At 34.7% G+C, this 24,044-nt stretch overlaps 1 protein-coding gene across 5 annotated transcripts in view; it reads left to right on the forward strand.

The window, feature by feature from the left end:
• COL11A1 (collagen type XI alpha 1 chain) overlaps positions 1–24,044 on the forward strand; it is a 121,798-nt gene that overhangs the window by 33,003 nt on the left and 64,751 nt on the right. For 3 of the 5 annotated variants that reach the window (XM_015869907.2, XM_015869905.2, XM_015869906.2), the window contains exons 6-19: positions 3,091–3,207; positions 3,811–3,906; positions 5,746–5,991; positions 8,462–8,524; positions 10,188–10,229; positions 10,598–10,660; positions 12,676–12,750; positions 14,469–14,552; positions 14,819–14,875; positions 18,546–18,599; positions 19,948–20,001; positions 20,113–20,166; positions 20,731–20,784; positions 23,943–23,996. In XM_015869907.2, the coding sequence (XP_015725393.1) occupies positions 3,091–3,207; positions 3,811–3,906; positions 5,746–5,991; positions 8,462–8,524; positions 10,188–10,229; positions 10,598–10,660; positions 12,676–12,750; positions 14,469–14,552; positions 14,819–14,875; positions 18,546–18,599; positions 19,948–20,001; positions 20,113–20,166; positions 20,731–20,784; positions 23,943–23,996 (1,113 nt within the window). Of the gene's footprint in view, positions 1–3,090; positions 3,208–3,475; positions 3,629–3,810; positions 3,907–5,745; positions 5,992–8,461; positions 8,525–10,187; positions 10,230–10,597; positions 10,661–12,675; positions 12,751–14,468; positions 14,553–14,818; positions 14,876–18,545; positions 18,600–19,947; positions 20,002–20,112; positions 20,167–20,730; positions 20,785–23,942; positions 23,997–24,044 lie in introns of all 5 variants that reach the window. The other 2 variants (XM_015869908.2, XM_032446245.1) reach the window with 2 other exon arrangements.

The following is a 24,044-nucleotide window of genomic DNA, read 5'->3' on the forward strand; positions in this document are numbered from 1 at the left end:
TGGCAGCTAGAACTTTCAACAGCTCCAGCTATCAGAATTTCAGATTTTCTCTTGGAAGACTTTTCTGCAACCCAATAAATCACACTGTCTCACTTGTGCTTAAGAAATTGTTCCCCACAGGAACTCTGCTTCGTTTACTTTGGACCTATCCCAAACTAATGGATTATCTGAAGAAATGAAATATTTGCCTTTGATGAAATGAGTTTCTTAAAGTAAAGATGCAAATGGCTCCTGAATACATTCAAGTTGCAGTATTCAGGCATCATTTCAGAGTATGTTTATTTAGTGTTCTTTATTTCAGGTGTTCCACTGATCAGAGTCACTGATTTTCTTCCTATATTCTTCAGAAACCATGTTTAATTTCAATCATGTTTAAACTACATTTTCCTACCTTGGCCATTGTTAAAAATAGAGATCTTCCTAGCACTCTTTCTTTGTAGAGATACCTAATATGCAGCCTTAAGTGTTGTCTTTTTTTTGACAGAAGCTGTCTTTGGAAGTTGAAGATTTTGGTCTTATTTTCTTTTATCTGCCTTCCCATATCACTGTTATGAATAAAGAAAAGACTGTGAGGTAGACAATGTAGTCTTTTAAATTTTTTTGTTTCCTTCTGTCCTAAGATGGACATCTACTGCCATTTATTTATTTTTGTTATTGCATCAGAATTTGAAACTATTACTATGCTTGAAATCCCTTGCTTTATTGCAATTTATAAAAAGTTAGAGTCTAAATAGCAATCTTTGGCTCTTTACGTAGATAGATGACTTAGTAAAATGCTGATGCAATAAACAATGGGCTTGACAGTTTTATGTTTTAGCATATGAATTCCTGGTTCACTGTAATTTTGAAAGAAAATAAAACGTTAAAATATACATCTAGGGAACAGGAGACGATATTAGAGTAGTTTTTATATGGATAGCAGAAGTATCCATTTTTAAAGTAAGGCTATCAGAATATTTTAGTCATTCCACTGTTGAAATGGCTTTTGTGTGCTGCTGATCTGCTTCTAAAATTCATCTGATGAAGAAAACAGTTCATCTCTTTAATTGGAATAGCATGGTGATCTGGTAGTGCAATATAATCACTCTGGTAAAGAAAGCATGAGGTCACAGTGGAAAGATTTTTGTCTCATCAAGAAACAGCAGGCTTTATTCTTCCTTTCGTTTGTAAGAAAGTAGTCATATGTAATACTCATTACAAGAACGTCTGTTCTGTAACTATTGGTGGTCTTACAACAGGAGAAAGAAAAACAATAGAAAATTGCAATACATTTGGAACGTGTTACCTGATCACTGTTAGCTGAAATCCCTCCTCATGTTTTACCTGTTGTCCAATTTGAGGTTCTAAGCAAGATAGAAATGCCATGCAATCAATGTTTTAGGTATTTGGAAAAGTTTATGAAGTTGTATATGTTTGCTATTGCAGTGAGCACATAGTTAGTCCATAACCATCCCCATACACAGCAGTATAAAGGGATCGGTAAGCTAGCATAGACAGAGTTCCACTTGAGTAGAATTAAAGCAATAAATCAAAGTATACTTACACTTGGCTATGGCTGTGCCCATAGGAAGATCATCAGAATCTTCTATAACCTGAACATCTCTTTCAATCCTCTTCCAATTTCTTGATTCTCTGCCTGCATTACTGGACAGTAAGACTGTCCTGTGATACATAGCGACAAAGCCATACTGTCTTCCATGACAAACATCATCTTTGTCATACTTGCTTTCATTGCCTGCTTTGATTTTTTGCTAAACTCAATAATCTTGGCTAAATTTAGAAAGTCGCAGAGGGTACTTTTCCATTTACATTAATTAGTTTTGAAATTCCAAATACTTTCTCCTAGATTAATTAGCAGTACAACCTACAACCACTGCAGATTTCTGAGTGTTTCCCGTACCTGTCCGTAATGTCCCTCCAATACTGTGCCTTTAAAAAAAAAAAAAAAAAAAAGAAAAGTAATGTCCATGGAAATCTTCACTTCCTTGGCAATACTCAGATTCCAGTGTGGAAACTGGCATTCCTCATTTATCATCTATTCCTGTTCATTTTGCCTGTGTATCTGCATATAGTTGCCAACAAAATGTACCATATGAAAGTTTAATTTTCATTAATATAAGTAAGTAAAGCACAGTCCTGCAAAGTGGATTTTTTTTTTTCTGTTGTGTTGTATGATGCAATGGAACTCTTCATATTCTCATGTTTTTTTCCTTGTATGAATGTTTTCTCATTCTCATTCATTATTATTTGGCTTTCCAAACTATACTATTGGCATATCATAACACAGATATCAGGCTTATTTTTTTTCCTTTCCAGTCAACTTCAGTATTTAGTCTATGTCCTTTGAAGAGCTCTTTTGAACCCATTATTGGAATTTTATTAGCTGCGTAGTTTGCACAGATCATCACAGACACTTAGCCTTCCTTGAGGGAAGCGTTACTACTGATATAAGAAAGTCAGTTCTAATACCGAGTAAGACAAAGTTACATTCAAATTCCTAGGTATTCACCATGAATGTTGGAATGGCCACTTACAGTTTCAGAACAGTTCTACAATAGAATCTAGATGTTCAGGAGTTAGTAAAACAAAGTCTTAATAGCACATTCAAGTTCTAATCTAGCTAATGAAACAGTGATTCTCCATGAAATCTTCTTCTAGTTACGAATAAACAGATTGAATAATATTTAACACAGGGAGCATCTGTTGTTTTGGTACCAATAAAAATCATGCAGCAGTTTGATTCACATTGTTTCACAATGAAACACATAGAAGCATGTAAAGAGTCATCACCAGTAGTTCAGAATGAAAAAAATTTTAAGATAATATCTCACAAAACATTTTTTTTTCCTTGTAGATCAACCTAGTTTGCATGATTTGCAATTTATTATTGTTACTTTTACTATTTTTTGCATTGTTCATGAGAAGAATAATAAACTGTATTTTTCCTCCCAATTATATTTAATTGTTCATACTAACTTAATCACCTTAAGCTTTACTCCTAGGTAAAGTTTAAGTTGCTTTCCATTATTGCAAATCTGATTTGCTACTACTAACATGGGAATGCCTGATATTTTTCCATTTGCTATGTAGTACACACCAGAAGATTTTGTCGAATATGACTATGAGTATGGGGATGCAGATTATAAAGAAACTGAGTCTGTAACAGAGGGACCCCCACTGTTTGAAGAGACAATAGCACAAACAGAGGTAACAGAAACTGATCTGTTTGTTGTGTGGTGTCCAGCTGTCCCCTACCATGTGGTTTGTCAATTTATGTCATCTGTATGTAAGCTTAATGTTTTTCTTTTACTCATTTCTTTACTCTTCAGCTTTAACACTTGCTTTTACTTAGCCATGGAAGGCCTCACAAGTGACAGCGTTCACCTCACATTCATATACCCTTCTTTCATTCGTTCATTCATTTTCTTTTCATTTTATTTATGTTTTCCAATTCCATCTTTCATAACATTTGCAGAAAAAGAAAGCCATGGTCAAAAAGAAGAAGAGGACAGTGGCCACTAGCTCAAAGGACAAACCCCAAAAGGCCACAACAAAAAAATCTGAAAAATATGCATCCAAGAAGAAGAAAAGTTATCAAGCAGCAACAAAAGACAAACTAGGGGTAAAGGTAGCAAAGAAAAAATCAAGATCTTTCCCAGGCCAAGAGTGGAAGATCTCTGATAATGAGAAAAAAATAGACTTAACCCCACCAGATGAATATCTGGCTTATAACATAACCTGAATAAAAGTGATACCTCTTGATTTTTCCTGCAGGATTTTTTTAATAATGTACTTTTTCTTTAATACTAGGCAAACATTGTCGATGAGTTTCAAGAATATAGTGTTGCTGAAAATGACTATGGGCCCCAGACAGAAGCTCCCTCCAGAACTACTGAAGCCAATGAGGTAATGGGAACGCTTGAGAAAATAATAGGCAAATATACTTACCTGTCAGGTGTCAATAAACCAAAACAACAAACTGTGAAAGGAAGAATATCGGTCTGTGAAGATATATGTATCTGTAATAGCCATTATTAAGATTTTATGGTTTCTCAAACAATATCAGAACTTCCTATTTTCCTGGGCAAAGCTCCCCTTGGTTCTAAGATCTGCTGAACTCATGCAAAGTTCATGATTCTGAAAATCATTCATTGATTCATTCTGTGGGAATGCACGGTTGCTGCATTCACTGTGGATATGAATGGAGCTATGTCTAGTATAAATTAGGTTAAATAGTAGACACAGTTCTCCTGCTGTAATTGGAAGTGCACTCTCTAATTTTTTGTGTCACTCTTAAGATGCAGCATAAAACAAGCCTAACTAAAGAAAAGAACAAATACAAACATAGCTATGTATTGAGGTTGAGTCAGAAAACAAAGCCTCCTTTTAATAGTTCTTCTGCCAACAAACCTTAATTATTTCTCACTGAGATTCTATTCAAATGAAACTTTGTGCTTTGAATAATCATAAAGATAAAATGATTATTTCAACTTAGCATAAACTGTGTTTTCAGATATCCGCAATGGCAAGCCTAAACATTATTTTGTTAACATTACTACACCTTAAAGGCAGTGTTGATTAATATGTTTGCATATTAATTAACACTAGCTTTAGAAAAACAGTGACTGATTACAGGAAATGTCATTTTTCTTTTACATATTGTTTGCAAATGAAAACATGCTGCTTATAAGATGTACAAAACTGACCCCTGAAATTTCATGGTATTTTATGTTGTGGATTTAAAAATAAATAGTATTTATTCAACACTTTCTTTGATTTAAAGAGCAAAATGAAAGAGAGGGAGAGAATCCCCATTTGCTTTACTGGTTTCCTTTTATGTATCTTGGTGAACGTGAATTAAGAAGTGAATTAAGCAGGTTTTTTTTGTTGTTGTTATTTTGTTTTGTTTTGTTTTTTGTTTTGTTTTCTTTTCTTTTTTCCCACACATAGTTTTGTACATCTCAGATATAGCATTATTTTAAAAGCTTTTGTGCTTATAAGTTGATTGCTTGGTTTGACACTTTAAGTAATTGAAGTTGGAAGCAATAAGCAATGTTGAACTTTGGGAAATGTTAAAATTAATATGATTTTTTCAGGGGGAACTTGACTCAACCAAAAATATATTTAAAATGACATGACAGACACAAACTCTACTTTTGGAATGATAAATTAACTGCAAAATCATGACAAGAGGAAAAGAAACATTTAGCTTGGCATTGGGATTTGTAGATGGAAGATAGTGAAGGTAGCTGTGCTTAGCAGAAGTGGTGCTTGCACCTTCTGCACATTGTTATTGTACACAAGTCTGAATTCATTGGTTGTTGCAGTACATGTGTTAGCTTTGAATTTATTCACTGTTCACCCCTGTGTACGTGTTCATTCATGAATACCTATGTGTGAAACCAAGCAGAGAAACTTAGCTATATTTGGCACTAATGCAACATTAAGCAAGCATTACACATAATGTACTGGGTATATTGAATTCAGAGGTTTTGGAAATTAAAAGAAAATAAAGTATGAAAGCATTACTTCTTTGTACTGTGCATACAAAGATCTTTTAATTACTCTGAAAGACTGGAGTCCCATTCCTTCAGACTCTAATTAAAAGACAGTGTGCTGTAGTTCTACTGTTCCTCCTTCTTTTTGGCAAGTCATCATTGTGGATGAGCATATGCCTATATTGCTTTACTAACATTAACTCACGTATTCCTCCTATTCCCAAATCTTTGCTACTGATATGAATAGCAAAACCCTGTTGAAGAAGTATTTGCTGAAGAATACATAACTGGAGAGGATTATGATAAAAAAACTGAGGAAACTGAATATGGAAGCAAAGGAGTAGACCTCAGTGAATCTGATCTTCTGGTAGATGGAGATTTAGGCGAATATGATTTTTATGAATATAAAGAATATGAAGAGAAACCGACTGATTCTACTAATGAGGAGTTTGGTCCAGGTGTTCCTGCAGAGACTGATATCACAGAAACAAGCGTAAGTTGATTGAAGGCATAATGCAGATTAATTTAATTTAGCAATGCTTTTATAGTTACATAATCTCATAACTCTAAAGAGCCTGATCCAGACCCCATTGTACATACAAGGAGTTTTCACACTACTTTTTATAGGCTGCGGATCAAACACGTCCACTTGTTTTAGTAATCCTGAGTTTCTGATTTTATTATATGCAGTTTTTTTGTCACTTCTGGTGAAGGGGAGGTTGAAATTGGGAGGGAAATAGAGAAGAGATTTGGAATTCCGAGAATAAATGATAAAAATGAACACGGATTTTTAAGTCTTAATAAACTAGAGCTAAAGCTGGAAAGAATGTAAGTTCTAGAGCAGGTGCAAGAACTAAGTAATATCAGTATTGTTACATGATTACATTAACAAGTTGAATTGTATGTAAGTACTTAGTATAATATGGCCTCCACTACTTTCCAAGGATAAAAACAAATGAATGAGTCAAAAGGTAAAGTTCTGAACTTATTTATAAAAATAAGCTTAGTCAACAGTGACAGTTTTATGACCTTTATGACTTAAAAGCTCAGTATTTGTAAAGGAAGATAGGATGACACGGTGGGTCCTGTGAATCATGGTCTTTTTTTTCTGTGTATTAGAGCTCTGTCTTTCCCTCTGACTTAATCACAGGCTTAAAGGAAGGCTTTAATTTTCCCTTGGTTGTGTCAGGATTCTCATTTACCAGTCTACCAGGCTGTAGAATCTACAGAGAAAACTAACGTGACTGAGGCTAGAAGCAGAGCTAATTCCAACTTGACGAATTTTCCTAGCAGTGTTGTTCAGTCTTTATTCTATCCTCACAAACTTGAAATTTCAGTTTACAAAGAATTCAAGAAATAAAAGCAAATGCTGTGAGATTGCTTTTCTCTGCCAATCTTGAAATCCATGCTTCTGTATTTCATTTATCACTCCTTTCTAAACTCGGTTGAGGTCATTGTATTTTTTTAATGATCTTTATCTGTGCAATGAGATACAAGCTTACTTTTCTCCTTCTAGTACAGATGGGAACACTGTGTTAGAAGTACACAGAAAAGGTCAGATTATCTGCAAAGGAAAGAGCCCATAAGGCACCATTTGCATTAAGCAAATGGCTGTGCAGACTCTATTCCCTGGTGTAAATTTCACCTTAAAATGCCTTGCTCCAAAACTCACCTGCTGAACTAGAGGTATCATACAATTTTCTTTCGACATATGGATGTATTTAAAGCCATTTAAGTTCTAACTTTGATCAAAAAAGTCAAGGTGAAAAGTACTCAGTACCTGGAAACTTTAAAGAAAGGGGCAATTTTTACAATATGTACTCAGTGTCCTTTTTTTTTTTTTTTTTTACAATCAATTGTGTGAATGTTGTCAAGCATAATTATATGTACCACTCACTACTTGATTTATATGAACTACTGAACAGTGAGATTTGTAATTCCACAAATCAGTGTGAAATGCACAAGCAATGAATATGTACCTGTGCTTTTCCTTTCCAAAATAACTCAGATTAAAATACTGTAGCATTATCCTCAGAGTCATTTGATAATTCAAATAGTTCAAAAAATAGTCCAAATTCCCAGCTTCTTTAGCATAAACATGAAATAATTCTACTGAAAGCAAAAAAATCTCATCTGACACTAGATTTAATTTCTAGTTTGCAGTTGATATATTGCCAATCAAGAGAGGTAGTTTTGAAGAAAAACAGATATCTCTTGCTTTGAATAAACAGATTTCTTCATTTGCTGTTTGAAACTTGAATCTCACTGTGTTCTGCCATTAGCATGTGTTATTGACCTGTTGTTTTAGGTCATGCTGTTATCTCAGTCCTGAACCTAAAAATTCCATAGAGCTGACCTCAAAACAATTCTGCAGTTGATGTTAGTTCATATAGTTAGGAGGCATAATTGGCTATACATTAAACCCTATTTTTTGTTTATTTATATTTGTAGTGCCATTTAATTCTTCTCCCACTTAAGTCATGTAATCAGACTCAGACTAACTACTTTCATTCACCAGATGACTAAAGAATGGAATTAGACACTTGAAGGGTACTGTCCATATAGGGGCAGGGAATCTGTGATTGCTTACCTCAGAAGACCATGAAAAGTTGCTAATTGCCAAGAATATGTTCATTCAAATATGGAAAGAAACAACTTCGTGACATGAACACAGAAATCTTAGATTACACCGTCCTAATGCAAACCATGGAATACAAACATTTAAACCTCACTGGAAAACTAATTTTACTCCTACAAACTGATGATATCCAGTGATTTAAAAAGTGTCTGTGCAATTTTTCTATTAAATATTTTTGATTGATATGTGTACCTGTGATATATTTTTCATAGCACATTACAGTTCCAGCTTTAGCTTTCAGTTTCTGGTAGTTGCAGTTATTTATTGTGCCAGGCCCATAGGCCTTTTACTTACTTTCATTCTGGGGGCTGTTTTTACTGGTCAGGTAACTCATCATGGGGCTTATGGAGAAAAAGGACAAAAAGGAGAACCAGCTGTGATTGAACCCGTAAGTACAGACGTGGGTGAGTTTTTCTTTAGCACTATATAACTTGCACACTGTTGATAAATCGTTTTCAAACTACGTCATTCATGATACAATGACAGTAACCTTATCCGTGATCTCTGAAACAATCACCTGCAGTGTGGACTGTGTAAAGGTGGCAAAAGACAGTAGCCTGTTCAGCCTTCTCTTTCTGTTTCTCAAGAGACTAATCACATACCACTTAAAACAAGGAGAATCTTCTTGTGCAGAGAGAAATAGAGCATAGATCTGCTCTTCAGGCCAGTTAGTGTAACTGCTGCTTGGACAAACGTGCAGGGATAGCTTCCAACTTCCAGCTCAGGTAACACTGTAAGTACAAGTTTCAGCATGGGCTGGGAAGTCCATCTAAGAGCCTAAATAAATGCATGAATGTTTAACCCATGCTTGTGCAATCAAACTGCTGAAGGTATAAATACTTGTTTCAAATGTTATAACTTGGTCATAATTGCAGTAAAGAGCAGTGGCCTACATATTTCTTATCATCTTTATGTAGTGTGCTAATTATTTGGATTTTGCAGCAGGATTTTATACTATTGGGTGACAGTTATAACATAAAATACACCTGGATTTTAAAAAGATTATATGAAAATGTTTTTTTTTTCAATATGTGGCAGGAGTTCAGTCCTAGTGTAGTTCAATCTTTGAGAATTTTCAAGGAGTGCTTTCAAATATGTATTTGACTCAAACAGAATTTAAAGTTTGGTCTGTTTTCTATTTCACAGCAAATGAGGAACAAAATATTAAGGGGAAGAAATAGCTAAAGTTGAAGCGTGATAGAATACAATTATGTGTCATCATTATGTGAACCTCAAACTCTGAATTCTGTGATCCAACATTCAGTTACCATTCACCAAATACAGAGGAATACAGTAATAAATAAGCTGTATGTTAAGACTGACTCATCAGTCAAAATCTGTGAAGAAGCTCACTGTGTGTTGTCTCATAAAATGACTAGTTTTTTACACTTTGCAAGATATAGTTTACTTACATAATACTGAAAAGGTATCCACTGCCATTCTCCATTTCTGGAGTTCACTACAGCTAGCTTCCAGCTCTCTTGCCCAGTCTTCCTTCCTATGGAAAGACAGATATAAATGGAGGTCTTAGCATGATGTGGAAATCAGATTGGCATTTACACTCTGAAAATGTAATGTGAGGTGCTAAAAATAACCAGAATTATTCACATCAATTATTTAACACTATATTAAAAATAAATAGTTATTGTGAATCTAGTACTACAATATCCCTGTAGCCTATAAGTATTTCTAATTTTTAAGTAACAGAACAATTCAGATTCTAATTCTAGTAAATGATCTGTGAAGATCTCAGTGTAATTCCTAAAAAATAAATCAAAATAGATTTAAAACATCATATAGCAGCTGAATTTAAAGTGTATTTATTTTGTTAGTTAGTTTTTTTTTAGTTGAAAAATTGTAGGACAAAAAGTAAGACATCCCATAAACTTATTCGCCAGAATTCTATGTTATTACAATATGTGGAGAGAAGATCCTAAGAAAAGTTTGTCATAAAACTAAGAAATACTAGTTTTAGTAGCTCAGCTTGAAAAAATTATTAAATCTTTGTCCAAGATGTGACCAGTTAGTGTCTTTTTTCCTTCCCAAAACAGGGTATGCTCATTGAAGGACCGCCGGGACCAAGAGGACCAGCTGTATGTAGATTAATTACAATTTCTTTTTATAGCCATTGTGCTTTGGTATTCATGAGTTAATACAAAATTGATGCTATCATAGTTCTCAGGGGATGTATTGGACTTAGTATTTTAAGAAGGAAGTAAATAAGGTTCATGTCCAGCATTTTCAGTGAGAACATGCTGCAAGCTGAGTGCATGTGAAAATCAAATACTTTCAAGTATTAACTACAAATCTTCATAAGAAAAAAATTTTTGCATTAATATATGCAGTTTTCTCAAAATATGTATTCAACTTAACTTTCCAGGGAAAAAAAATAAAAATAAAAATTCAAAAATGTGCTGTGAGCCATCATTCAACGTAATAATTTGTCATTCATTTTCCATAGGGTCTTACAGGTCCCCCAGGCTTACAAGGTCCTGTTGGTCCTCCAGGTGACCCTGGTGAAAGGGTAAGTCAACATACAGATTAGCCTGGTATTCATGGTATGTCTTGTATTAATTATACAAGAGCAAGTGTGTTAGGCCCTGATCTGAAAAACAGCTTAAGAAAATTCAATGGAAGTGAGGCTGATTTACTCAGCTCAGTACATCAATTGAAAAACTGGATAAAGATTTAATTAATGGTAGAAATGTCTTCTATATGAAAGTGAAAAAGAATCAAGTTCCAGTTTGCCTGTGTGTCTGTGTATGTTTTGATATAAATAATTTTAAATATTAAAAAGCAGTAGATTAAAATATCTTGTATGGATCTTGAAAAGAGCCAATATGACCTCAGCCATAAACTGTAGAGATGCAGAGAAAGACAATGTCATTGTTCCATAGCATTTGTGAGCGTGAGGTGCTATGAAGATGCATTTCCCTCAATAAATAGATCGTAGTAACATCCCAACAATACTTCACATTGATAATAGCATATAGACTAATTCCACATTTCTTCCCTGTAAATTAACTGTATTTTGGAATCTAAATTGATACAGTTGGAATTTTAACACATTAAAATGAAATAAATCCACATAATACTCTACATTTTTTGTATTCAAAAAGGTATATTATACAAAGAGATAATTGTAGGAATTAGTTGACAAACCTACTAGAACAATGCATATGTTTGCACCTAGATTCTGCTTTCAGATTCAAACCCAGTGAAGTAATGTGCCTGACTTCAAAATATGTGTGAGCACATGTCTTTTTTTTCTTATAGAGCAATTAGCGTACATGAATAAAGGCTGTAGCTCTTTCTATAACTATTCTGACTAGTTTTCATCTTAGGTTAAAAAAGGTAGAAAAGTAACATTGCCTCTCCAGGAAAGGAACATTGTTTAAGTAAAAAATGCCTATGGTACTTCAGCAATTATAATAAGTTATTCTGTCATTCTAATCCCATTATTGGGTATAAGATAATTGAGAAATGAATGAACATACGCTTCTGTAGAAGGCCACTTATGCTCTTACCGCTGCATTAATTAATTTCACTCAAATAAAATGCTGCCCTGAAATACCCAGATATATAATGCTTCTTTCTAATTATGACATCATGTTATTCAATACTTTTAAATTGACAATAATTCCCTATTTACAATCTACCTATAGTATGCCATGAATAGGGATTTGTTCTATGATGTTCCTGATTTTTTTTGGAGAAAGAGCTAAAAATATCAGATTATTGATCTTAATTCCCTGAGAGAGGAAAAAAGACCACATTTTTTAGGATCAGCTTTCCCATTGTTTTCTTCAACTCTTGAGTGCCAAAAGGAATCACTTAAGTCTGTTTGATGTTTGTTGATCTGTCATTGCAGCCCCACAGAGTCATTCTGGTGAAAGTATACTTTCTTTCTTAAACACATAGTATGCAAATGAGCACTCATAATGCTGGTCCTTCGTGTCCTTGACAGCTTCATCTAGTAAAACTGCAGCCTGCAAACTGCTGGGAGGAAAGATGCAATTCGATAAATCAGCTGTCACAACAGCGATAATAATCAGTATAGCATTGCCTGTTTTGTAACCATAAGAACTGTATACACGCTGGTATACTTCTTACTCTTATGCAAAAGAGCTCTTATTAAATGTGGAGAGAAGAGGGAATTCATGAAAATGGATTTCAAGTCATAACTATTAGACTTATGTAGCCATTCAAAATTAAATCTACTCAAAAATTTTTAAAGAAAATTAGCAGTGTTAGTTTTCTACGTATCAGATAAAATAAACACTGGAACACAACTCAGACTAACCTATGAAATCTAGGTTCTCCTCACATCATTTTAAAAACAATTCGTGAGGTAATTAGCGAAAATAGCTTTCTTTTCCTATTGCTGAATGTTTTCCCCAAGCCTACTTCTTTAACTACTACAATAACATTCCCAAAGTTCCTCATTATGAATGCTAGCATAAGAAACTCAAAAGGTTTTCTTTAAATAACTGTTCATTTATTCTCATCCCTTTTTCTGTCATTGTTGTGTTTTCCCAGGGTCCACCTGGTCGTCCTGGTCTCCCTGGTGCAGATGGTTTAGCAGGTCCCCCAGGTACCATGTTAATGCTGCCGGTAAGTTGTATTATGGTTCTAGGGTAGTCAGACTCCAAAAAGACAGTGTTTCAATAAATGTAAAGGTACTTACTTTTGCAACTGATTTTGTCTTCGGAATGAGAGATGATAGAGTCTCTCATACGGTTTAATCATTTGAAGATAATTTGTTGGTTTTTCATTTCAGACAAAATAATAGTAATAGGCATTAGCTCCTGCATGATTGCTTGTTCAGAACCTATGTGACTATATTGCATATACTAAAATGATCCTCATTACTTCAACAGTGGCTATTATCTGAAACATATTTCTAACACAAGGAATTTGCTGTTGCACAAAGGCAGGCATGTGTGCTTTCAAAACTCCTTCACTTGGAGAGTTTTAAACATTCTGTGCCTAAAATTGGACTTCACTGTCCTCTTTGAAAAGTCAGAGCATCCTTTGATTAGAAATAGATGCACATAGCCAGCTCTGCTCCCACTGGAATCAAAGCAAAACACCATCTGTTTTAGCAGGTGGAGGGACAAGCTCAAAGCTCTCAAAAGTGTCTTGCAGCTTTTTAGTATGAAGTGTACTGTGTGCATGGAAGTTATTATTCCAGAGTGTGTATATTTGAAAGATTTGATGAGTAATAACATACCAGAGTAATAATAAAACAATTGTAAAGGAAAGGGAAATGTTTTCTGTGAGATTATCTTTGTAAAAAGGCTCAGAGCTGTAGTTGCTGCAGTTCTGTTCCAGGAGGCAAGACTTCATTAGTATCAATGAGGAAAGTATGATTTAAGAAACAATCGATGAAAGACTATTAAAGTAAGCTATGTTTTTTATCTCATGCTTGCACTAGTGTTTTGTTATCACAGCTGGCTGTATAACAGAAATGTTTAACCCCCAATAATTAGTTGGTGAAAAAATGCCACTCGAGTGTTATTCCCAAGTCATTCTTCCAAGCATAATTCCTGTGAAAAAAGCACGTAATTTACCACCGTGTTCCATTAAAAGTAGTAAGTGTGGACTAATACTTTACCTATCAGTCAATTTATAAAATAGCACAAGCCTTTGTTTAAGACATTAATCTGTCTGAGCTCAAGTGGTTTTCCAAGTCAAAAGAGAAGTTTCTCAGGAAGTATTTGTTAATTGGCTTCAGCTGTCCAGAATTCTGTCCTAGTAGTTTAATTAACATCCAGACTTCTTTACCATTTTCATTTACCATCTTATTTTCTGGACATCATATTGCTACTGAATCTGTGTCCCAGGTTGATCTTTGCTGACTATTTGAAATATGCTGCTATTCTACTGCATTTTCTAAATATTCAGTGGAGAAAATGGTATCCTCCAAGCCTAGTTCCAGCTGCAATGAGGTGATATAGTTTTATTACTCTGGATAGTGTTGCTGTTAAATTTAATTTAACTTAATTAAATTTAATTTTTCTGTAGATAGCTAAAGTGCACTGAAAGTTAATTAACTTTGATACATGCTTCAACTTTTAAAAAATACAATAAACAAAATATTTTCATTTAAGCAATTAGTTTTGTTCTTCAGTTCTAAACTCTTAATATATATACTAGATCCAGTGACCCTAGTCCCCAGTGCAGCAGCCTACTGAAGTTAATGAAATGAACCAAATACTGAGATTCAGCATCTTCAAAGTGGTTTATACGGCTGCAGTGAATGATAAGTATGGTTTTCATTTTATAAACTCCATATTTATAAATTTCATTTCTTGTTTTGATACCTGTAGTTCCGCTTTGGGGGAGATGGTGAGAAGGGCCCAACAATCTCAGCTCAGGAAGCTCAAGCACAAGCTATTCTTCAGCAAGCAAGGGTAAGCACAAGGAGCCTGCAAATAGAACTGCCACAAGAGTATAATTCTGAATGAATTTCCATTTTATGACATTCAGAGTGTGAACTAAAGAGCTCTAAGCATCATTTCATGACAGCAGATATCCTTATGACAGAACACACTCATAACTGAGTGAACGATGAGGCCTGTTTGCTAGTGCATTATGACATTGAGTCAGTATAGAATTTGTATGCTGGGCTAGCAGCTTTTTCTTGGCATCTGATGCCTTGTTCTGTTTGTTTTCTCAGATTGCAATGAGAGGACCACCTGGTCCCATGGGACTCACTGGAAGACCAGGTCCTGTGGTATGTAAGCAAAACAGAGGCATGAATCTAAGAACACTCTAATAAAAGTTCATTGATCTCATTCTGGCGCTGCCTGCACCTCTGCACATGTTCTTATTTTATTTGAAAAAAAAGCTATATAATTAAGGTCTCAGTTTTTATTGTTATTCAAAGATTACAATGCAGCCTGAATACTAAATGAGTGTTTAATGTAGATTTTCGAATGTTTGGACACTGCTGGACTTACACTACCAAACAGTCTTACATAAATAACTGCATATCTGCAGTCAGTAATCTCTCTTTTTTTTTTTTCTTTTTTTTTTTTTTTTTACAAATTTACAAAGTTTTCGTAGCAAAAATGAAAAGCTACAGAAGAATGTACTAAAGCAAGTGTGTGTAGAAGGGCTGTGGCTCACTGTTAGGCTGGATCTGGAAATTTCTTACGATACATTATATAGGCAATCAAAAATAACATAGATTTCTAAAATAATTGTTGCATTTTTTTACTTAAGACCTGAATTTGGCCTGTACTGCTAATATCAAATGATCTGGGAAATGACCCCGTGGGATATTTTGAAAGCTTGTATTTTTTAAGACTATACACAGAATGCAAACAACAGTTTTTCTAAGGATATGTAAAACAGCTTTTTGGTCACAAACAGGTTTGCTACTGTAATGCCTATAGAGACTTTAAAAGAGCAATCAATGTCCAATAAAAGTACAAAAACAGACTGAAAGTTGAGCAAGCCAAAATCACCTGATTTATCTGCCAATTGCAATTTCCTCTTTTAGAAGATGGATATTTCAGACACAGCAGTCTACTTAATGGTGTTATTTAGCATTTAACTTCTTTTAAAAGCTATTATAGAGCATCTGTAGTATTAAATCAATGCTGCAGCCAAAATCATAAGCATTTTAGAAAAGAAGTCTTTTCTGAGATCTCCCAGGTGATTATATTTATCTTCTGACATGGAGTGAAGTTCTCTTTTACAGATTGTATAACATCTGTTTTTAAAAGTCTTTTAATTTTGGAAACTTAATTTGTCTGTTTTGGTGGCACAGCTAGGCTGAAAAATATTTGGCTTCCTTAAATTGATCTATGTCTGCTGTAATTTTTATTTCTATTGTCGTGATGATGATTGACACAAAGTGCAATGTTAGCATTTTCCATTACACCAGACAAACTTCTAGCTGTAAAATGGACAAGAACACAATTGTGCTATTGAGAAATTAAAACAAATGAACACTGAGGAACCAAGAGAAAAGGATAAAATAAGTTTGCATATGGCATATTGTGTAAAGAAAAAGTTATACCAATTATGTGTCAGTTACAATTGTAGTAACATATGCACAAAAATGCAATAGAAGTTTGAGGCTCTCTAATTTTCACCAGAATGCAATAATAATTTCCTCTTAATTAGTTTCCTTCCCTTCTTCCCTCTTGTAGAGATTTGGTCTTCTGAAGTTGTGGCATCACAGTGTAGGAAATATGGTTCTTTTCCCTTCTTTTGCTATTTTTTCTTTCTTAAATGCAGAGCTTCTGCACCAGCTCATTGCTGAACAGTCAACAATCAAGTCCTTTCAATCTAGCCTTCTCTTTCATTTCTTTAAGCCCTACTCCCCTCAGCATTCACTGTCCGAGTTAAACTGTTAGTTTGGAAACAGGAGGGGCAGATGGACAAACAGCAGGAGTACAGTCTTGCATTGTGTACTGTTACAGCAGCGCAGTACAACTGAAGATCTACCTTAATAGCTCTTCCTGCTATTTCTCCAATCAGTACTCTTACTAGCAAAGAAAACCTGGGGTGAGGGCTGCTGTAGGAATATTTTAAGGATAATAAGTAAAAGTCTCAGTCTTGTTTTTATCTGATCCTAAAAGCATAACATTCCCTTCAGTGACGTTTGAAAGCTACATGTAACTAAAATTTCTCTAAATTGTGTTCTGGGTTGGTTCGACAGTGCTTTGCTCATCTTCAAAATGTACCAGTATACCTGTTCCACTTTATTCTGTGCTCCAAATCTCATGAACCTGGTTACAGATAAATCATAGCTAAATATCCCATGAAAAACTCACTCAGTCCCCAGAAATGAATATTAGTAGACTTTGGTTGTGTTTTTAAGCAGACCAATGCAAGAGTAATTCTTTTCTAGCGTCATTCATCCAAAATGAATTGCTGCAAACAAGTGCATAAATTTGTCACAGTCTTCTGATTGATGGCAATTAGATATGTTACAATTACAAAGCCAGACATGTTGAGCTTATTTAGATAACTAATATACTATTTTCAACAGTGTATTTAGATCAGGAGACCTGCAGGATAACATTTAGTCTATACAGACAAAGTAGTTATGGAACTTTAAGCATGGAATTAGTTTGTAAATAAAGTGTTTTGTTGACTGTGGGCTATATACCTTTAGTTATATTTCATGCCAGGTACATTTTCAAAGTCATTCTGTATTTCTGTTTACAAAATTTAACTGAATAACATTAATAGATGTTTTTCTATTAAGCCACCAGGAGGCTCTGGAAATCCAACTCTTTAATCTGGCAACATTTTAGGCTGGATTTAATCTGGCAACATTTTAGGCCAACATTTTTAGTTCCAGAAGCAACTACAGATTATTGGTGTATTTATGTGCTCAGATTATTTAAATTAATAAAATAATTGGATCTCTTCATCTTAATATGAACTGTGCTGTGTTAATTTAGTAGCCAATGAGATACAGACAAGCACATAATTCATTAAAAATCTTGAACATAGTATTCTTGTAGCCCCAGTCTAGCTTCAACTGAGTGTGGAGTTCACATACTTGTTTAGCATAGAATGCAAAATAAATTTCTGCTTACCAATGTTAATTAAAAGCAGAGTTTACAACAGTTGCCATCTATCATTACTGTTCTTTCCACTGCCATTACCAGAGATAGAATTTTGGATTTGCTTAGAATTTAATTCAGTACTTGCAATGTTGTTGTGACTTTTTCCATTCCAAGATGCTAGATCCAGCACTAAGCTAAGCCTTGAGAAAACTTCTTACTTTGAGTGGTCACTACGGTAAACATGGGAGGAGGATCAGTCTTCCAAGGTCTGAAAGATTCACTTTGTGTTGAATACCTTAATTTGGTTGTGACCTGTTTCAGAGGTCAGAAATGCCAAAAAAATTTTACCCATAGTAGTACTTAAATATGTACCTTCCCTTAGCTTGTATTCTATGTCAGCATGTCTCAGACTATGTCAAAGTCTCAGACTTTGAGACCACTATGAAGTCCACTAATTTTGCCTCAGATTCTTTTGGGGTCTTTGTAGGTAAAACTGAAGATCTGTATAATTTAATTGCAATAAAAATATAAAATAAATGCTTTTTTTCATGGCAGATGCAGAAATATTTTTATTAAAATATCACTATAGGTTATGGTAAGATTGCATCAGTTAGTGATCTTTGAATTGAACACTTTTGATTTTATTCAAATCTAGGGAATTTTTCTTTTGTAAGAGAAAGATTTTTGACCAATAGGCCCAGGGTCTATACAATGTGCATTGGGTTATACCTTCAGATTCAAAGGGTGAATTCACACATAATGAATAGATTGTTTGTTTCTTTTCTCCCCTGTAAATACGTGGGAATAGAAAAATAACTTAGTAACTTAAAGTTCTGTATTCAAACAATATTTTGCTTTTTTTTTTTCATCAAGGGAGGACCTGGAGCAGCAGGTGCTAAGGGAGAAAGTGGTGAACCAGGTCCTCAGGTACAATAATATTGCTTGTTATGTTTAACTTGCTTGTCCTCACAAAAATGCATTTATATCTCTTCAAAGAAAGTGGTTAACGATGTGCTTTCCACATGCAGTTGTCAAAAAATAGCTTTTAAAATACAGTCTTAATTAAATGTGTTAGCTTGATTTTTCATTTTGAATATAAAAGTGCATATGCCTTTACAAAAGAAAGAAAAATTATAGCTTGTGGAATGTCATCACTTTTATCTCTGCTCAGTAATTAAATGTCAATCTGCATGCATATTGGTCTTGGGCTGTGGTCTCATCAGGTCTCATAAGGTGAGGGGTTCTATTTACTAAACAGGAATATTTTCAATAAGAGCTCAATGACATAGCAAGAAGGGGTCTCAGCAATCATAGCAATCAGTGCATGCTTTTATTCTCATTTTACTATTATATCAGTCCTGTGGTGATGTAAAAGAGTACTGAAATCTTTTCGCTTAAACTTAAAATAATAGGGGGTTCTTAAAGAAATCATGATATGTATCTTTGGAACAATAGTTTGCCATATTCCAAGTGGTGTCATAGATCAGTTACATTATTAAGAACCTGTCTTATAACTGAACATGGATATTTTCAGAATAAAGTAATTGAACAATCGTAATTGAACAAAGAATAAAGTAACTGAACAATCGTGAACAACTGGTCAGTCTTCTAGTTTGCTTACTTACATGTTTAGCATTGTTTCCCTTTTTAATCAATATTTTTGGATGCTAGTCCTTTCATCACTGTTATTTCCATGCAAGGAAGACACATTTGGATGGGTGATAAGAATACATTTACAGAAGCATACACCCACTCAACCTACAGTGGCAGTTACGTGTCTGAACAGTGCAATCAGATTTTTCAGTCCAAAGTAATTTGATCCTCCTCTAGTTAAAACTCTGCTCTACTAAGCTAAATCAGCGTGTGAGCTATTTCCCAGCACAACTCCAGTTTGCATATGAATTGGTAATTTGAAATAAGAACTCTTCAGTTTTCATCAAATAATTATTATGTGCCTAAAATAATTTGAGTATGACAGGAACAAGAATTCTCAAATTACAGGGTTGGGATCTTCAAAGTCATCAAAAGAATATAACAAGCTTTTAGGTAAAGGGGCCAGTTGTGCCATGTATAGTGTCATCTCATGAAAACTATGTTAAAACAGAGTTAAGCCAGATTCGATGATCGCATTCTAGTAACACAAAACAGTGTTTGAGAACTATAATCTGTCATCTCCTGGGGGGAAAAAGAAAAGTCACCTCTCAGTATAAAAAAGCCAAACCTGTTGCTCAGCTGAGATATTTAACTAGGTTTTTGCTGTACTCTTTAAATTCAGGGTCCTCGTGGTGTTCAAGGTGCCCCTGGTCCAAGTGGAAAAGCTGGCAAAAGGGTAGGTCATCTATATATAAATCCTGCTCTGGGTAAATAGATGCTATTTAGAGGCTTAAATATTACTAATTTCACTACATTTTCAACTGTTTGCCATTTTGCATTTCTGCAGGGACGGCCTGGAGCTGATGGTGCCAGAGGAATGCCAGGAGAACCTGGTGCAAAGGTAAATAATGAGACCTTGGAATGGTCTGGATGGATTTTAAGCAAGCACCATGGTTTCCATCCAGACCAAACCAGAATTCTCGTCTCATGTGAAAATATTGAGGTTTCAGATAGCTGGGTCAAATGCAAGAGTTGAGAATGAATCATGTCTTTGAAACATGCTAATTAATGGTAATGGTTTGTAGCTTGACCTTGAAATAACTTGATTCTTTGGGCATGATTATATCCCTCTTAGATTTTATTTGCAGAGTATCAGCAGTAAAGAAGTCAGTCTTGCAACTATAAAGGGCATCTAGAGTCAAGCTTTTCATTTCAGTTTAGACTTCTTTTTATAAACACCATACCTACAGTGCAGTGAAGAAGCTGGTGTGGCATATTTTCTAGCTTTTATACATAGAAGAAAACTTTGAGAGTTTGATCTTTTTGCTCCCTCCCTTCTATACATTTAATTCAATAAAAAGGTGTAACGTAACTCAAAATTAACACAGAAAGAAGATGCAACTTACTTGGAGTAATACAGATTGTAAGTAGTAATTCATCGAAACTCTGATTTCTTCTTTGCAAGGGTGACAGAGGATTTGACGGTCTTCCTGGCCTCCCTGGTGACAAAGGTAACAGGGTAAGAAAAACACGCATATTTATACAACAGCATAACGATACAGGCACAGAAATAACATACTGTTCACTAAGAAGAGCGCTAAGGACTCTGAGGAAAGCTGGAACAGAATGCCAGCATTTAGTACTACAGAATAATATCTGTATTGTCTGGTAATGTATTCCTCAAAATATTTTAGTAGTATCAATCAGCAGAATACAGTTCATATATATTATTGATTTAAATATATTTTTTTTAGAATTCAGATCATGTCTTCAGAATGGTTGATTTTTTGGGAGTTGTTTTTTTTGGGGGGGGTGGGGAGTGGGGGTATGAAGAAATCTGCCTGCTGGATTTATATTGATTGTTAAGGGAAACAGTAGCACAGTAAATTAGCATGAAATTTCTGTATCAGGAGTATGAAAACTTTTAACCTACAGGATGCTTGCTCAAAAACTGCATTTGAGAATTGGAATTGCAAACTGAACTTTTTAGTGTGGTTCATTTCAACAACTTCTGGTTAATGACAGATCAGAGTCACATCATATAAATTAGTGAAAATTTGAAATAATATTTGAAACAACTTCTATACAAGCTGTTGGAGCCAATGGAGTGGATGAGGTTGCATCCTTCACAGCAGGGGGTTTCTGCTTTAAATTACACCCATCAGACAGATAGTAGTAATATGTTCTACTGAGTGTAAAACCTGGTAAATCCTTAAAAAAAAAAAAAAAAAAAAAAAAAAAAGAAAAGGTAGGAATTTCAGAACTAAGCAAGTATTCCTATGTGTACTGATGACCAAGGAATGATTATGATTATAGCTCTCACCCTTCAATGGGGTAGTATGGTTGCTGCTCTTCTTGGAAAGTCTCATTAATGTTGGCTACTGGTCTGTGGCTTAGTGCTTTGTAATAACCTCTAAGGATACTCTCTTGAGTTATTTTAGAAGTAGAAAAAGAACTTTTATTGTCATGAAAACATCTTGATCCTTTTCTGTCATTCCTTCTTATTAAAAAGTGTAATCAGCACTTCACAGAATTGAAATTTGGCTTCGTCAGCATATGACCAGCAGAGGGGGCAAGACATTAAGTTCTTGTTACAGCTCTTAAGGCTGAGCAGAAATTGATTCAGAGCCAGGGTGTGTCTTGTATGCTCTCCAACCTTTAATGGTGGAATCGTCCACAGGACATTCTGTATCATAAAGAGTTATATATATATATATATATATATATATATATATATATTTAATTAGTTTATTTGTTCCATATTTCCTAAATAAATAAAAGAGAACTGAAATCAAAGAATAAGTTTGTATTAAATTTTGTAACATTAATGAAAACAAAGACTTTTGTCATCTTTTCATCTCACTATTTAAAAATCACTGCATTCTCATAACTACTTAACAGCATGTAATACAAATATTCAGTTCTCTTTGGCTTACAATAAAGAAGAAAAAACTGAAAAGATAAATACCTTTTTTCTATTGTGTTTGTGTTTCAGATACAAAAGAACTGATGCTGAAAAAAATCTAACTTTAAAGTAGATGTAGAATTAGTTGTATTTGGATTGTGAGTGGCAAATTTCTTGTGTCTTTGGGGTTATGCTTTTGCCAAACACAAGTTGTCAGGCAGGAATTTCTGGATGGCCTCCAGTATAGAGAAAATAGACCACATGATGTAGTATTCCTTTTAGTCTTAATTTCTATGACTTAATTTCTATTTTTCAGTCTTAATTTCTATTTTTTGTTTAGGTTTCCTAGAACTGTACTCCTTCTCAAGTATAAAATAAGCAAGAGACTATCTATTAGAAGTTAAGGTCTAAGGAAAAAGAAATACTGGCTTTGGCAGAACATTGGAAGATAAGAATTAGAGTACTGAAGAACTGGGAATGCTGGTAGGGTAGCTGTGTTCTGAAGGTATGACAATACCAGAACACTGAATGCAAGCTTCTAATCTCTTTTTGACTGCCCTTGACAAGAAAGGTAGCCCTCGAGAGGCTGAGCTTTTACAACATCTGAAGGTTTAAGTCAGTTTTTACCTAGATATGAATTGGAAGTTAGAACACAGATCATGCATCTTGTGAGTCATCTTTCAGTAGCATCTTTTAGCATACAGAAAACCCCATACTGTACTAGAAATACACGTTGAATGGTTTCAAAGCTTAGCAGAATGTTAAAACTGCTGTAGTAATTAATCTTGTCTCTGAAAGTGCAGTTCATAGAATTTCATTCTTTCCTGTAATGATTCCAACTTTTGGAGAAGTGAAATTGAATACAATCCCAACACATTTAATAAAAGAGCACTCTGGGTGAAGAGACCAAGTTACCTAAAATCCCCTAGGAAAGTTAAATGTTGAAAGCATGAAGAATGGAGCCACTGAAGAAGAGTGATTCCATATATCTCTGCAATAATCCACTGCAGTGGTCATGCTCCTTGGAGGCACTGATTAAATTAAGGAAAACAGGATGAATACTTGGTTGTTGTCCAATGCCAGAAGGAAGTCACAGTCTAAAAACCTGCTGCCTAGAAAGAGCTTCGTCAGTAGTGTTAGAGCTATGCAGCACACTAGTTCTCTTTAGAAGGGAAAGAAAAATAAATCCTAAAAGCGTGTGCTCCAGAATGTACTGAGGCTTCGCAAACTGAGACTTGAAAAGCCCCAGCCTCAAGGGGGAAGTGTGGAAGTCTGGCTGCATTCCAAAACCTCTGACAAATCAGTCCTATTGCTCTAAATGACTGCTGCCAGGGTGGGTGGCTGTGAAAGGCAGCCACTGAATTTCACTGTGTGTATCCCAGGGCCTTATGACTGGTGTATTAACTCCTGATGCATATACACCTTCCTTATTTTCCTAGCAGAAATAGACTGTGTAAGGGAAGAGACGAAGAAAAATATGGGTACAGATTAAGACTGCCTTTTGGAGCAGCAGTTTCTGTGTGTTCTGGGGCATTGAATAGTTACAGAACAAAATTTTACAAACAGATATTTCATTGTTTCAATAATGCTCATTTGTTTTTGTAGTAAAGTAATAAAAGACTTTACTGAGTACTGTAACAGATTAATATCATTACGTTAACATGTTTTGACACATCACGCTGCAGCTAACACATTTATTTTCATTTCCTTTCCCGTTCTATGTTGTTTTCAGCCACAGATGTATTATTTTAATAACTTTTCTTGTTCTACAGGGAGACCGTGGCCCACAGGGACCTCCTGGCTTACCTGGTGAAGATGGATCAAGAGTAAGATGCTATTTACTTTAGATTCACAGTAAAACTGGGAGTGAATAT

The sequence above is a fragment of the Coturnix japonica genome, chromosome 8, assembly GCF_001577835.2.
Source record: "Coturnix japonica isolate 7356 chromosome 8, Coturnix japonica 2.1, whole genome shotgun sequence".
Lineage (NCBI taxonomy): Eukaryota > Metazoa > Chordata > Aves > Galliformes > Phasianidae > Coturnix > Coturnix japonica.